Here is a 12,064-nt window from a genome sequence, read left to right on the forward strand (position 1 = left end):
ATGTTCTCTGAGTAGGAGGCGTGGGCTGTTTGAAGAGAGAGGGACAGTAACAGCAGAAGTAAAGTTGCAGGAAGGAACAGGTCTCAATGCGTCACCAAGGTCAGGGGACATTGCCTGGGATGAGAACCGCCTCTCCTGCCGGACAGCCCTGCAGGCCAGCCCGCCGGGGAGCCTGGGCACATGCGGGGTCCTCTCCTGCTGGACAGCCCTGCAGGCCAGCCCACCGGGGAGCCTGGGCACACCTCCCCAGCTGTGGTTTCTGTTTTGTGTCTGAACAAAGAACATGGGTCAGTGGCTGAAAATGAAAGGGTGGAGAAGGCCCAAAGCTGAGGACAAAAACAGTGCACGGGGTAAACAGAGGGCTTCAGATTTCCGGTTGGTATTTATTTATTTATTTTTTCCTTTTTGTCAGATTCTGGTGGGTTATTTTTGTTTGCTTGCTTGCTTTTTTTTTTTTCTTCGCATATGAATGCATAACAATGTTGATGGAGAGGACTTACATCTAAGTACAAAATTCACTTTTGCTTCACGCACCCACACTGCATCACAGTCCGAAGGCAACATGACACAACGTTTCTTTTTAAAAATTTATTTCTTTTTATTGGAGAGGCAGATGTACAAAGAGAAGGAGAGACAGAGAAAAAGATCTTCCATCCCCTGACTCACTCACCAAATGGCTGTAATGGCTAGAGCTGAGCTGATCTGAAGCCAGGAGCCAGGAGCCTCTCCCAGGTCTCCCACAAGGGTGCAGGGTCCCAAGGCTTTGGGCCATCCTGCACTGCTTTCCCAGGCCACAGGCAGGGCGCTGGATGGGAAGTGGAGCGGCTGGGACATGAATTGGTGCCCATCTGGGATCCTGGTAGATGCAAGCTGACTAGAGACTAGGCTACCGCATGGGGCCCTCACAATGCCTCCAACAGTTTAATACATGAAGCACTGTGTGTCCGCGTGTGACTTTTCACCCACCACATCGGTCTGGGTTCTGGTTTGGAAATATTTGGGATTAGGGACATTTAGTCTGTGCCGTAGGTGAACGGGAAGGGCTGCCATGCCGGTGGCTTTTCCCAGGAGCACTCTGGAGTGGGGGCAAGCGCGGAGCAAGCAGCAGGCAGGCACACTCGGGGCGTGGCAGCAGGCAGGCACACTCGGGTGTGGCAGCAGGCACACTCGGGCGTGGCAGCAGGCACACTAGGGAAGAGCTTCCGTCCGCTGACACGCTCCCTAAGCGGCTACATCAGCTGGAGCTGTGCCAATCCAAAGCCAGGAGCTGGGAACCTCCTCCAGGTCTCCCACGTGGGTGCAGGGTCCCAAACTTTGGTTTGCCCTCGACTGGCTTCCTAGGCCACAAGCAGGGAGCTGGATGGGAAGTGGAGCAGCCGGGATTAGAACCGGTGCTCTTGTGGGATCCTGGTGAGTGCAAGGAGAGGACTCTGACTGCTAGGCCACCGTACCGGGCCCCCAAACCTGGTTCTAATGCTCACAAGTGGGAGGTGCAATCCATCAGAGAGCTACCCACAGTTTCTCTGCTGGGCCCAATCGCAGTCCTGGCCTTCTGCTCTCCAGGTGGTTCTAACTTGACAGGCTTTGCCCTCAGTCCCAGCACTTGCCAGCTGGTCCTGCAGCAAAGCGCAACCAGCTTGTTCTTACTCTGACCTCTGCAAGTGGGATCAGTTGGTGAGCCCAGCCTGGCTCCTTCGCTAACCCAATTCCCATGCAGGCCAACAAGGTGGCCCTGCCCGGCCTGGTCTGCCCCCTCCCCGTCCTCACACTCACCAGTGGGAGCGGTGGCTCAGCAGGAGCCCCCGTGCTCCCCTCTATTCACACGTGTCGGTGGGTGCTGTAGCCCAGCCTGGTCCGAGCTGGTCTGCCCTCAGTTCATGCTGGTGGGGCTGCAGCCCAGCCCAGTGCAGCCAGCCCCTAGTCCCAGCCCTAACACGAACTGGCTGGTGTCCCGTGGCCCAATCTGGCCTGCCCTGCACCCCATCCTGGTTCCCACATCTGCCGTGGGTGTTATGAACTGCCCCGGCCTGGCCTGCCCCTGTGGTACGTGGCAGATGCTGTCACCTGGCCTGGTCTGGGCTGCTCACCTGGCCTGGTCTGGGCTGCTCACCTGGCCTGGTCTGGGCTGCTCCTGCCTTGGTTCGCATGCTCACCTGTAGGGACTGTACCCTGACAAAGGAGTTCCCCAAGCTCCTCGAGCAGGCCTCCCCCCAGTGGCACATCTCGCTCCCACTGGTGGGTCCTTGGCCCGGACTTAGTCCACCTCCTGTCCTGGCAGGAACAGTGGCCTTGCCCAACTGGCATATGCCCCTTCTGGTTCTTACTGTCGGGTGCTACAGCCCGGGCACACTGGTCTACGCCAAGACCAGCTCTCCTGTGGTTCAGCAGGTGGTGAGACCCAGCCCAGCCTCTCCGTTACCCTCCCTGGCTTTCACAAGCACCACCGGGTGCTGAGTCTAACCCAGGCTGGTACACCCCAGTCCTATGCTGAGGGACACTGCAGGCATGTCCAGGCCACCCCCCGTTCAGCTCTTGCACTCCTCAGTGGGAACCACAACCAGCCAGGGTGTCCCCTTTGCTCCCCACTCAGGCTAGTTCCCAGTCACAGGTCTCGTGTGCCCCACTAGTTGTTCTGACTCTGCTCAAATACCCTATCGCCCGTCTTGGCCTTTGCCATTGGATGCTGCAACCTGGCTCGTCCCAACCCACTCCCGGTCCCAACTCTCGCTGGTGGGTGCTGCAGTCCAGCCCTGCCCATCCTGGCTCCATCCCCGGCTCTCACAAACTGGCTGGTGTGACAGCCTAGCCCAGCATGAGCTGCACTTCAGCCTGGCCCCTACACATGCAGGAAGCTAAGCTTGTCCTAGGCCTGCCCACTCAGCCTCCCCCCAGAACCAACGCACACACTTGCCGACAGGTGTAATTACCATGTTGGCCTGACCAACACCAAGGCATCGGTCACATGCCCGCTACTGGGGGCTACGGCCCACCAGGCGAGTTCCTCCACGAGGCTCACTCCCAGGGCCAGATCTCACATGTGCCAGGCCTGGCATAGTCTGTCACCTCCATCTAGCCTCTGTGTGAGCTGGCGAATGTTGCAGCCCAGCCTGCCCCACACCCTGTTCTTGGTGGTGCCCATGGGTGCTGCAGCCCGTACCAGGCTGGCCTGTTTTATCCCAGTAGCCATGAGTGTCAGAGGGGTCCATGGCTCTGCCCAGCTTAGCCCATCACCACCCCCAGCTCTTAAGCAAACCAGTGGGAACTGCAGCTCTGCAGAGGTGGGCCCATTATCCTCCCACAGAATATGCCCCTAGACCACGTTCTCTCGAATGCTGGCTAGTGTCACAGCCCAGCCTAACGTGACCGTCCCCTGTTCCAGCGCTCATTGGCGGGGGCTGTGAGCTAGCCCTGCCAGGTGGGTCCCTAGCCCTGGACTTGTGTGTACCCGTGGGTGCTGGTTGATGCCGACTGGCCCAGCTCAGCTCTCCGACTCGGGCAGATGCAGCGGTCTGATCCAGAAAGCTCCTCCAGCTTCCCCTTTCCGCACCGCTCGGCCTCAGCCCCCTTGCTCACCTGCAAGCACAGCGGCCTTGTCAGTGGACTTCCCAGAAGTCATCCCGTGCCTTGCAACCTGCTCCCTCTGCGGTCCTCCCTCCCTCACATGCCCGTTCCCCCTTCCCTGAGCCATCCACGCCCCTGTGCCCAGGAGACCATGGGTTCCCCAGCCCAGTCTTCTGGTGGGGTGGCATGCTGGCCTGGAGCTCTGCCTGCCCAAGAGACTCATCGCTGAGTTTGCAGACACGGCTCTGTGGCACGTGTGCAGGTCTGGGACCTCACCTCTCCATTTGCCTAGGACACAAGTGTGTGCACGAGACCCTCAGCTATGACCCACAGGCACACCAGGCGAGCCTGTGCCCCTCCCACGCCTCCCCTCCACATGCCCTCGGGACCGAAACATGCGCACGATCGGAAGCCCACTCACAGCCCCCAGTGCAAGTCCGCAGACCCCAGGGTTTGTGGAAGAGAGTGAAACGGCTCCACAAAGGCAGAAGGAAGCCCCCCACCAATCGCTTTTCACAGGGGGAGGAACTTGCTGATTGTGGCCGAGCTGGGAGAGCAGACAGCGAGCATCTCTGAAGAGAGACAGCGAGAGACGCATCTCTGGAGGCAGCGGCGAGGAGCCCAGGCGCGTACAGCAGTGCTGCTTCTAGTGCTTGCTCTCCACGCCTGCTAACGCACCTGGGGGGCAACGGGTGACGGAGCCAGCCCCTTGGGAACCCGGTGCTTGTCCCTGGCTGCCGGCCTTGGCCTGCTCCAGCCCCAGCAGTTGCCTGGAGGGTCCTAGACCCGGTGAGAAATGTCCTAACTGTGGGCATGAAAAGGCATTTGAGACAGATGCAACACACCCATAAGAGCAGGTGACATAAAGACAGGAGGTTGGGCCCATCATGGTAGCCTAGTGGCTAAATCCTCACCTTGACCTTGAGGGCTTGAGGGGTCACGGAGGGGGGAGGGCAGAGCACAGTCCAGGAAGCTTGTTCCTTCCATAACCACAGATGTCGGCGTGGGCGCGATGTGTCAGCGATAAGACTTCACGCAGGAAGTCATGACAAAGCAGGCAGGAAGCAGAGAGACACACACCTGTTTTGTTCTGACTCAGGTCATAGCTGATAAAGCATCCGAATGGGGGCCTGGTATCATCGTGGCGCTGCACGATGCTGGCATTGCACGTGGGCACTGGCCCAAGTTCAGGAGCAGGCCAGACGACCACACTGTGCCCTTGTTCAGCCTCAGCCTGGCCTCCCAGGGCCTGCCAACAGGGAGTCCACCTGCTGCACGGTCAGCGCGGTCCCCGGAATGCTCCAGGCCACCCTGGATGCCCTCCAGCGCCGATGGGGCAGTCGGTTTTGGCTTGTTGTTTGCTTTGCTTGCCCTTTGCCCCTCCTGCAGACAGAAGCCTCTGTGTGGGCACTGAATGGACGCATTTACCACCACGCCGGCCACCCGAAATGGCTTCTGGGCCAGGCCCTCAGTGTCTCTAGAAGCGGAGGAGGTTGCCTGGCCCCTGCCACCAGCCCCCTTCCAGCCTCCAAGAACAGAGACGCAACCTGTTTGAGAGTTGGGTCCAGGGCCAGCGCGGGGTGTGTCTGCCCCCAGGTCAGATAAACACTGAACCAGGAGCGCTTCCAACGGTGCTGGACCACAAAGCTGCCGTCTCCCCCACCTCGTCCGTCCCCAGTGACTCATTCTGCAAATGTTTGCCTCCGGTCCTGCCTCCTTGAGGGTTCTGCTGGGTTCCAGAGTGCCTGCACCAGGCAGCAGGCCGCCAGCGCAGCTCAGCTTTGGGCTACTTGGGGCATGCCACGGGAAGGTCAGGCAGAGTCCTACCGCCTGGGACATGAGGGGCCTTGGAGGAGGCAAAGAGCACAACCCTGAGACGTAGCCCTGGGGAGGATCCACCGCAGACCGGCCCAGGTGGCCAGCCTCCCGCACCTCAGAGCACCAACCCCAGCTGCCCAGGACCCCAGCTCCTGTGCACAGCCCTGTGCGTCTCGGGGGTCCCCTTGCAACCCCTCCCTGGCCGCGCCCAGCCCAGCCCAGCCCAGTCCGGAGCAGCCTTTCTCCCATCCTGGGGCTGCGCAGGTGCTCCACGGCAGCAGCGTTCCTGAGCGTGGCCGAGCATAGGCAGGCTCCGCCCCGGCGGCCGCGGCGAGCAGGGCGGCGCCCGGGACCTCTGCGGAGCTCGGTGAGTGCGCGCGCCCTGGGGACGGCGGGCGGGAGCCTGGCGTCCGGGTGCCCGCCCTGCCCACGCCGGGGACCGGCTCCAGTGTTTTGTGGGGTTTTTTTCCCTCCACCCGTGTCCCTCCCAGCCTTGGGCTACGCGATGCGTCCTCAGGCCGCAGCGCTGGCCTCCACAGCAGCCGGGCCCGCGGAGGCCCACGTCCGCCCGCAAGCACCCCGGGCCCTTCCCCAGCTATGCCCTCTCCTTCCACCAAAAGAGCCTGGTTTGCGGGACCCGGGAGGCTCCCGACTGCGAGGACCCTGTCGCTGCGGGTCCCCCAGAGGCCAAGGTTTGCAGCTGCTGGAATGAGGCCCCGGGGAGGGGCATGGACACTCCTCTCCGTCCTCTACCCGGGGGCCCAAGGACAGAGCCCAAGCCGGGAGCACAGGCTCCGATCGGCGGCGTCCCGGCTTCCCCCGCCTTGTCCCCTCCCAGAGGGAGCCGGAGCCGGAGCGACCCAGGGGGCTGCATCCCAAACAAATCCTAAACATGCGGGTTTCCATGACAACGGCCTTCCCTGGGAGGCGTCTCCGAGGCCCCGGGAGCCCCCAACGCGCCAGCTGTTGTGTCTTCCTGTTTGGTCACCACGACAACGGTGACCTCAGCCCACCACATCCCTTCCCCCTCACCCCCCTGAAAGGTCGGGCGATGATCCCTCAGGGGTGGGGTCCAGCCTCGGTCCCGCCTCGGGGCGGGCTGGGGATAGCCCAGGCTCGGGGCTATCCCTTCGCGTGGTCTCAGCCCCGGGCTCGGGGGTGTCCGGTCCCGCCCCCGGCCCCGCCTGCGCGGTCTCCCCAGCCCGCCGACCCCACCCAGCCCTCAGACCCTGCTGGTCCGCAGCTGTCGCGTAGCTCCGGCCGCAGCCACCGCCGCCCGGTGAGCTGAGGGTGCTGGGGTCCGCAGCGTGGGGAGCCGCGACCCGGGTCCGGGATGGAGGCTGGCGGGGCGGGGGAGGCTGCAATCCGAGCGCCTGCATCCCTAGAAAGACAGAGGCTGGGCCAGGACTCCAGGGCTCGGTGCTAGGCGCGGCTGGCGACTTGTACTCACACAGGTCGCAGGCCTGAAGAGGGGGCTGGGGTCTGCCTCTAGGGCCTGGGAAGGGAGGGGCTGGGGCTGGACTCCAGGGTTTAAGGAGCTGGGTCTGAGGAGGGGCTGGGGTCTGTCTGCCTCTAGGGCCTGGGAAGGGAGGGGCTGGGGTCTGCACCCCAAGGTTTGAGGGAGGGGCTGGAGTCTGCACTCTGGAGGTCTTGGAGAGGAGGGGCTGGGGTCCGCATTCTGGGGTCATGGAGAGGAGCGGCTGGGGTCTGCCTCTAGTCTGGGAAGGGAGGGGCTGGGACTGGACTCCAGGGTTGAAGGAGGGCCTGGGGTCTGCACTCCGGGGTCTTAGGAGGGGCTGGGGTCTGCCTCTTGGGTCTGGGAAGGGAGGGGCTGGGCCTGGGGTCTGCACTCTGGGGGTCTTGCAGAGGAGGGGCTGGGGTCCGCATTCCAGGGTCTCAAAGAGGAGCGGCTGGGGTCCGCACTCTGGGTTCTGAGGGAGGAGGGGCTGGGGTCTGCACTCTGGGGGTCTTGGAGAGGGGCTGGGGTCTGCACTCTGGGGGTCTTGCAGAGGAGGGGCTGGGGTCTGCACTCTGGGGGTCTTGCAGAGGAGGGGCTGGGGTCTGCACTCTAGGGGTCTTGGAGAGGGGCTGGGGTCCGCATTCCGGGGTCTGAGGGAGGAGGGGCTGGGTGCGCACTCCTAGCCTGAGGGCACGGGGACTCCCAGATGCCAGGTGGCAGCAGCTGGGCTGTGGCACCCTGCAAGGGAGCTGCTTGGAGCTGGGGGTCCCCGGTTCGGCCTTCCCGACCCCTCCCCTTCCAGGGGACCCCGGGGACGGGGCGGGCGCCGGGCGGCTGGCTGGGTGTGGTCGGGGCGTGCGGTGGGCGAGGGCGGCGGAGGCGGGCTTCCTCCCGCGGCGCGCGCCCTGCCCGCAGCATTCCTGAGCTCTGACTTCAGGCGGCGGCCCGAGCCCGCGGACGGCGGGCGGAGCGTCCCATGCGCGCCGCCCCGTGGCCCGCAAGCCCGTCCCCTGGCCGCGCAATCGGGGCTCCCCGGCCGTGGGGTGGGGGTCCCCCGCTGCCAGCCCCTCCTCCCGCAGGCCCTCGCCGGGGCGCGCGCCGCGCAATCACGCAGTGTGGGCTGCGAACCTCGGGCTCCCCGCCTCCAGGGACCCGGCCCCCACCCCGAAGCCCGCGCAGGCCGGGGGTCCCGGGCCCGCCTCCGCCGGCCGAGCCGACCCAAGGCCTTATAAGGTACGGAGGCGCCGGGCCTGGCCGAGAATCCCGCCTCCGCAGCCGCCGCCCTGGGCCGACCCGCGCCAGCTGCTGCGCGCACGGCCTCGCCCGGCCAGCCCGGCCCCGCGCTCGCGCGCCCGCCCCTCTCCAGACCCGCCCTCGCCGCGAGCGCCAGTGTGGAGACCGGATCTTCCTCCTCCGGGGCCCTGGGCGCCAGAGGGAGGAACTGGATACTGACGTCGTATCCCTCCCCTCAGGTGCAACAGCTGCTCCATCCAGGGTGTGTGAGCATCGCCGCCGCCTCTGGGCCGCCGGACACTTCTCAGCTGGGCCTCTGCTAAGACCGCCGGTGAGCGCACAGGGGGCCTGGCGCGAGTGTGAGGAGGAGGGGCTGGACCCCTGGGTGCGAGGGAGGAGGGGCTGGACCCCTGGGTGTGAGGGAGGAGGGCTGGACCCCTGGGTGTGAGAGAGGAGGGCTGGACCCCTGGGTGTGAGGGAGGAGGGGCTGGGCTGGACCCCTGGGAGTGAGGGAGGAGGGCTGGGCTTTATGGGGAAGTCGTCCCTTGGCCAGCCTGCCGAATTTGAGAAAGGCGGGTCTGGGCTGTTATTTTGTCCATTGTGTGCCTGGCACTGGAAGAAGGAAGTTGGCTAAGACGTGGCCTCTTAGGGTTTAGGTTTGCGGCTGAGACCAGGCAGGGTGGAGGAGTCCCCAGGGGGAGACAGCAGGTCATGGGCAGTCTGAGTCCCTAAAGGTCAGGCAGCGCTCTGGAGGGGGCATACAGGCGGGGTCAAGGTCAGGATCCTGAGGGAAGTCCAGGCGCAGGGTCCCAGACACTCACCACCCCGAGGCCTCCAGGGAGGAAGCTGACCAGGGACACGTGGTGAAGGGACTTTCTCTGTGAACTGCTGGTGGTTGGGGACAGGGAGAGGGCAGCCTAGGGTGTCTGGTCTGATGGAAGGAGGCACATCCCGGGTCCCCCACCCTGTGCCAGCCCGGCACTGGCCAGAGCCCTGGCCTTGCATGCTCCGGCCCTGAGCAGCACCTGTCCCTTCCCTTCCCCCAGCCATGCCGGTCACGGTGACCCGTACCACCATCACCACCACCACCACGTCGTCGTCCTCGGGCCTGGGGTCCTCCACCATCGTGGGCTCGCCGCGGGCACTGATGCAGCCGCTGGGCCTCCTGCGTCTGCTGCAGCTGCTGTCCACCTGCATCGCCTTCTCGCTCGTGGCCAGCGTGAACGCCTGGTACGGGCCCATGGGCAACTGGTCCATGTTCACGTGGTGTTTCTGCTTCTCCGTGACCCTGGTCATCTTGCTGGTGGAGCTGTGCGGCCTGCAAGCCCGCTTCCCCCTGTCCTGGCGCAACTTCCCCATCACGTACGCCTGCTACGCCGCCCTCTTCTGCCTCTCGGCCTCCATCATCTACCCCACCACCTTCGTGCAGTTCATGCCCCACGGCCGCTCCCGGGACCACGCCATCGCTGCCACCACCTTCTCCTGCGTCGCCTGCCTGGCCTATGCCACCGAGGTGGCCTGGACCCGGGCACGGCCCGGTGAGATCACGGGCTACATGGCCACCGTGCCGGGGCTGCTCAAGGTGCTGGAGACCTTCGTGGCCTGCGTCATCTTCACCTTCATCAGCGGCCCCGAACTCTACCAGCACCAGCCGGCCCTGGAGTGGTGCGTGGCCGTCTACGCCATCTGCTTCATCCTGGCGGCCGTGGCCATCCTGCTCAACCTGGGTGACTGCACCAACATGCTGCCCATCCCCTTCCCCAGCTTCCTGTCGGGGCTGGCCCTGCTCTCCGTCCTGCTCTATGCCACAGCCCTGGTCCTCTGGCCCCTCTACCAGTTCGATGAGAAGTATGGCGGCCAGCCGCGCCGCGCCAGGGACGTGAGCTGTGGCTACTCTCACAACCACTACGTGTGCCCCTGGGACCGCCGCCTGGCCGTGGCCATCCTCACGGCCGTCAACCTGCTGGCCTACGTGGCCGACCTGGTCTACTCCGCACGCCTGGTCTTCGTCAAGGTCTGACCGTCGTTGCCGGGGGCCCCCCAGGGCCGTCTCCAGCCAACTTTCTGCCCCCTCTGCCCTTCCTGTTCTCTCTGCCCCTTCTCCTTCCTGTTGGGTGGCTCACCATCCCACTGTGAAGCTGCCTTCTCTCTCGTCTCCCTCCCCTCTCTGCCCTCCTGTTCCCTCTGGAGCCCTGGGGGTTTCTCTGTCCCCCCCCCTCCCCTCACCCCACCTCCAAAGGTGCTGAGTTCCACAGGCCCCACACCCGTCTTGCTCTTCATGCCACTGGCCTCCTCTGGGGGCTCATTGCCAAAGCATGCCTGCCCGCCCTAGCTGTGCCTTAGTGTGTGTGTGTGTGTGTGTGTGTGTGTTTGGGGAGGGGTGCTGGCTGGGTCGCTAGGAATCTAGCCCCCCTCTCTGCTGGGGAGAGGGGAGAAGGGTGTACCCTGTACCTCCCCTTTAAGTTAAAAAAATCTGGTCACCAATAATTCCCAGAGGGCGGGAGACCTCAAGCGCAGACTTCAGCCTTGCCTGCAATTGACTCCAGACATTTTTGCCAAGGTTTATTATAAGAAAAATTCCACTGCCTAGAGGCTGCCTTACAGGAGGCTGGGGACGGGGCTGGGGAGACTCTGGAGCTTGCCTTGTCTCCCTGCTGTTTGGTGTGCTCTCCACAAAGCATGGTCTGCAGGACTCGTGGGGGGGCAGGGGTGTGGCCCTGCAGCCTCAGTGTCAAGGTCACAGCCTGGTAGGGTCGGTGAGCGGGTGACCATGCTGGCACCCTCCGCCTGCCTTCCTTCCTTGCCTGGTGGCTAAGGCGAGCAGTAGGGTGGCCCTGTTCAGGAAATTTGTGCTTCGGGTCGGGTGGGGTGGGGGGCCAGGCATGGGGGGCTGCTGGCATGCGAAGGAGTGGCTGTCGTCGCTTGCATGCGCGCGTGTGTGTGCTAGTCGCTTCTTGCTGCTGCCGCCACTGCCTGCTTCTCGGGTTCTCACATGCATAACGTGACATATATATATATATATAAGTGTATAAATATATATTTTATTTTTTTTTAATTCCCTGGAGCTCTCGGTTCCCGTGGCTCCTACTGTCGGTCATAGAGAAAAGCCGTGTCCCTCCCATCCTCCGTCACCCCCACATCCATCATGTTCTTATTTTTAAAAACTCAAAGATCAAAAACAGGTTGGCGTGTGCTGTGTTCTTGGGGCCAGCTGCGGGAGACGGGCCAGCTTTCTGGGTCTGGTGGAGGAAGGCAGTCTCGCCCTCATCGGAGCAAGAGGGTCCCAGAAGCCGCTCAGAAAGAAGAAAAGGTCTATCCAAGTCAGAACTACTGAGAGATGGCTGCGAGGCCTTGGGCTGGGCGGGGCGGAAGCCAGGAACCGGGAGCTTCCTCTAGGTCTCCCACGCGGGCCGTCCTCCGCTGCTTTGCCAGTAGCATTAGCAGGGAGCTGGCTCGGATGTGGAGCAGCCAGGACTCAAGACTTGAACGAGAGATGCGTGCCCTGCAGGCGGTGGTGTCACGAGCTAGCCACGGCGAGCTAGCCACGGCGCCCGCCGTCTTAGGTCATTCAGTGTTGACCTCAGAGCTGTGACCCCAAGCCCTCTTAGCTCCCCTCCTCACTCTTCCCCGCTTGGAAATGCCGTTTCCCTTCCCGGATGTCTGGTCTGATTCAACTTGGACCTTACGGCACCTCGGCTACTGCCCAGCCTGTGCCCCCGCTTATGACCCATGTCCAGCCCACCTTGGGCCCCAGGAGGGATTTTACCAACATGTGAGTCTGGTCCTGCCCCTCCATCTCAGGCGTGGTCCGGGCCGGGGGTCTCTGCCCGATTTCCCGCCAGTGACTCCATCTGTGTGCCTGACCCCCCCATGGCTGACAGCAGAGCCGGAGTGAGTTCCACCTGCTGTCAGTCGCCTGCACAAACCCTCACGTCCACCAGGCAGTGACCAGCCCCTTCCAGCAGCTACCCACGGGCAGGTGAGGAGCAGCCG

The 12,064-nt window shown here is 63.6% G+C and overlaps 1 protein-coding gene and 1 long non-coding RNA gene across 3 annotated transcripts; both read left to right on the top strand.

The window, feature by feature from the left end:
* The first annotated feature begins 3,999 nt into the window (after positions 1-3,999).
* Positions 4,000-11,252, top strand: LOC121154961. Its single transcript, XR_005883621.1, has 4 exons — positions 4,000-4,012; positions 5,602-5,605; positions 5,782-5,793; positions 10,596-11,252. It is a non-coding gene; the product is annotated as an uncharacterized LOC121154961 (long non-coding RNA).
* On the top strand, positions 6,438-11,252 carry MYADM (myeloid associated differentiation marker). Of its 2 annotated transcripts, XM_040978101.1 has the most exons (3): positions 6,438-6,658; positions 8,311-8,402; positions 9,118-11,252. In XM_040978101.1, exon 3 carries the CDS (start codon positions 9,120-9,122, stop codon positions 10,089-10,091), a length of 972 nt encoding a protein of 323 aa, XP_040834035.1. In that variant the 5' UTR covers positions 6,438-6,658; positions 8,311-8,402; positions 9,118-9,119; the 3' UTR covers positions 10,092-11,252. The 2 variants fall into 2 exon arrangements, with proteins under 2 accessions (XP_040834035.1, XP_040834034.1); XM_040978100.1 differs by lacking the exon at positions 6,438-6,658 and having other exon boundaries at positions 8,228-8,402.
* Positions 11,253-12,064: the final 812 nt, after the last annotated feature.

This window comes from Ochotona curzoniae, unplaced genomic scaffold (assembly GCF_017591425.1).
Source record: "Ochotona curzoniae isolate NIBS_2020 unplaced genomic scaffold, NIBS_Ocur_1.0 contig_2861, whole genome shotgun sequence".
NCBI classification, from domain to species: domain Eukaryota; kingdom Metazoa; phylum Chordata; class Mammalia; order Lagomorpha; family Ochotonidae; genus Ochotona; species Ochotona curzoniae.

Coding starts and splice junctions, on each gene's coding strand:
- MYADM (XM_040978101.1), top strand. CDS start 9,120: ATGCCGGTCACGGTGACCCGTACCACCATCACCACCACCACCACGTCG.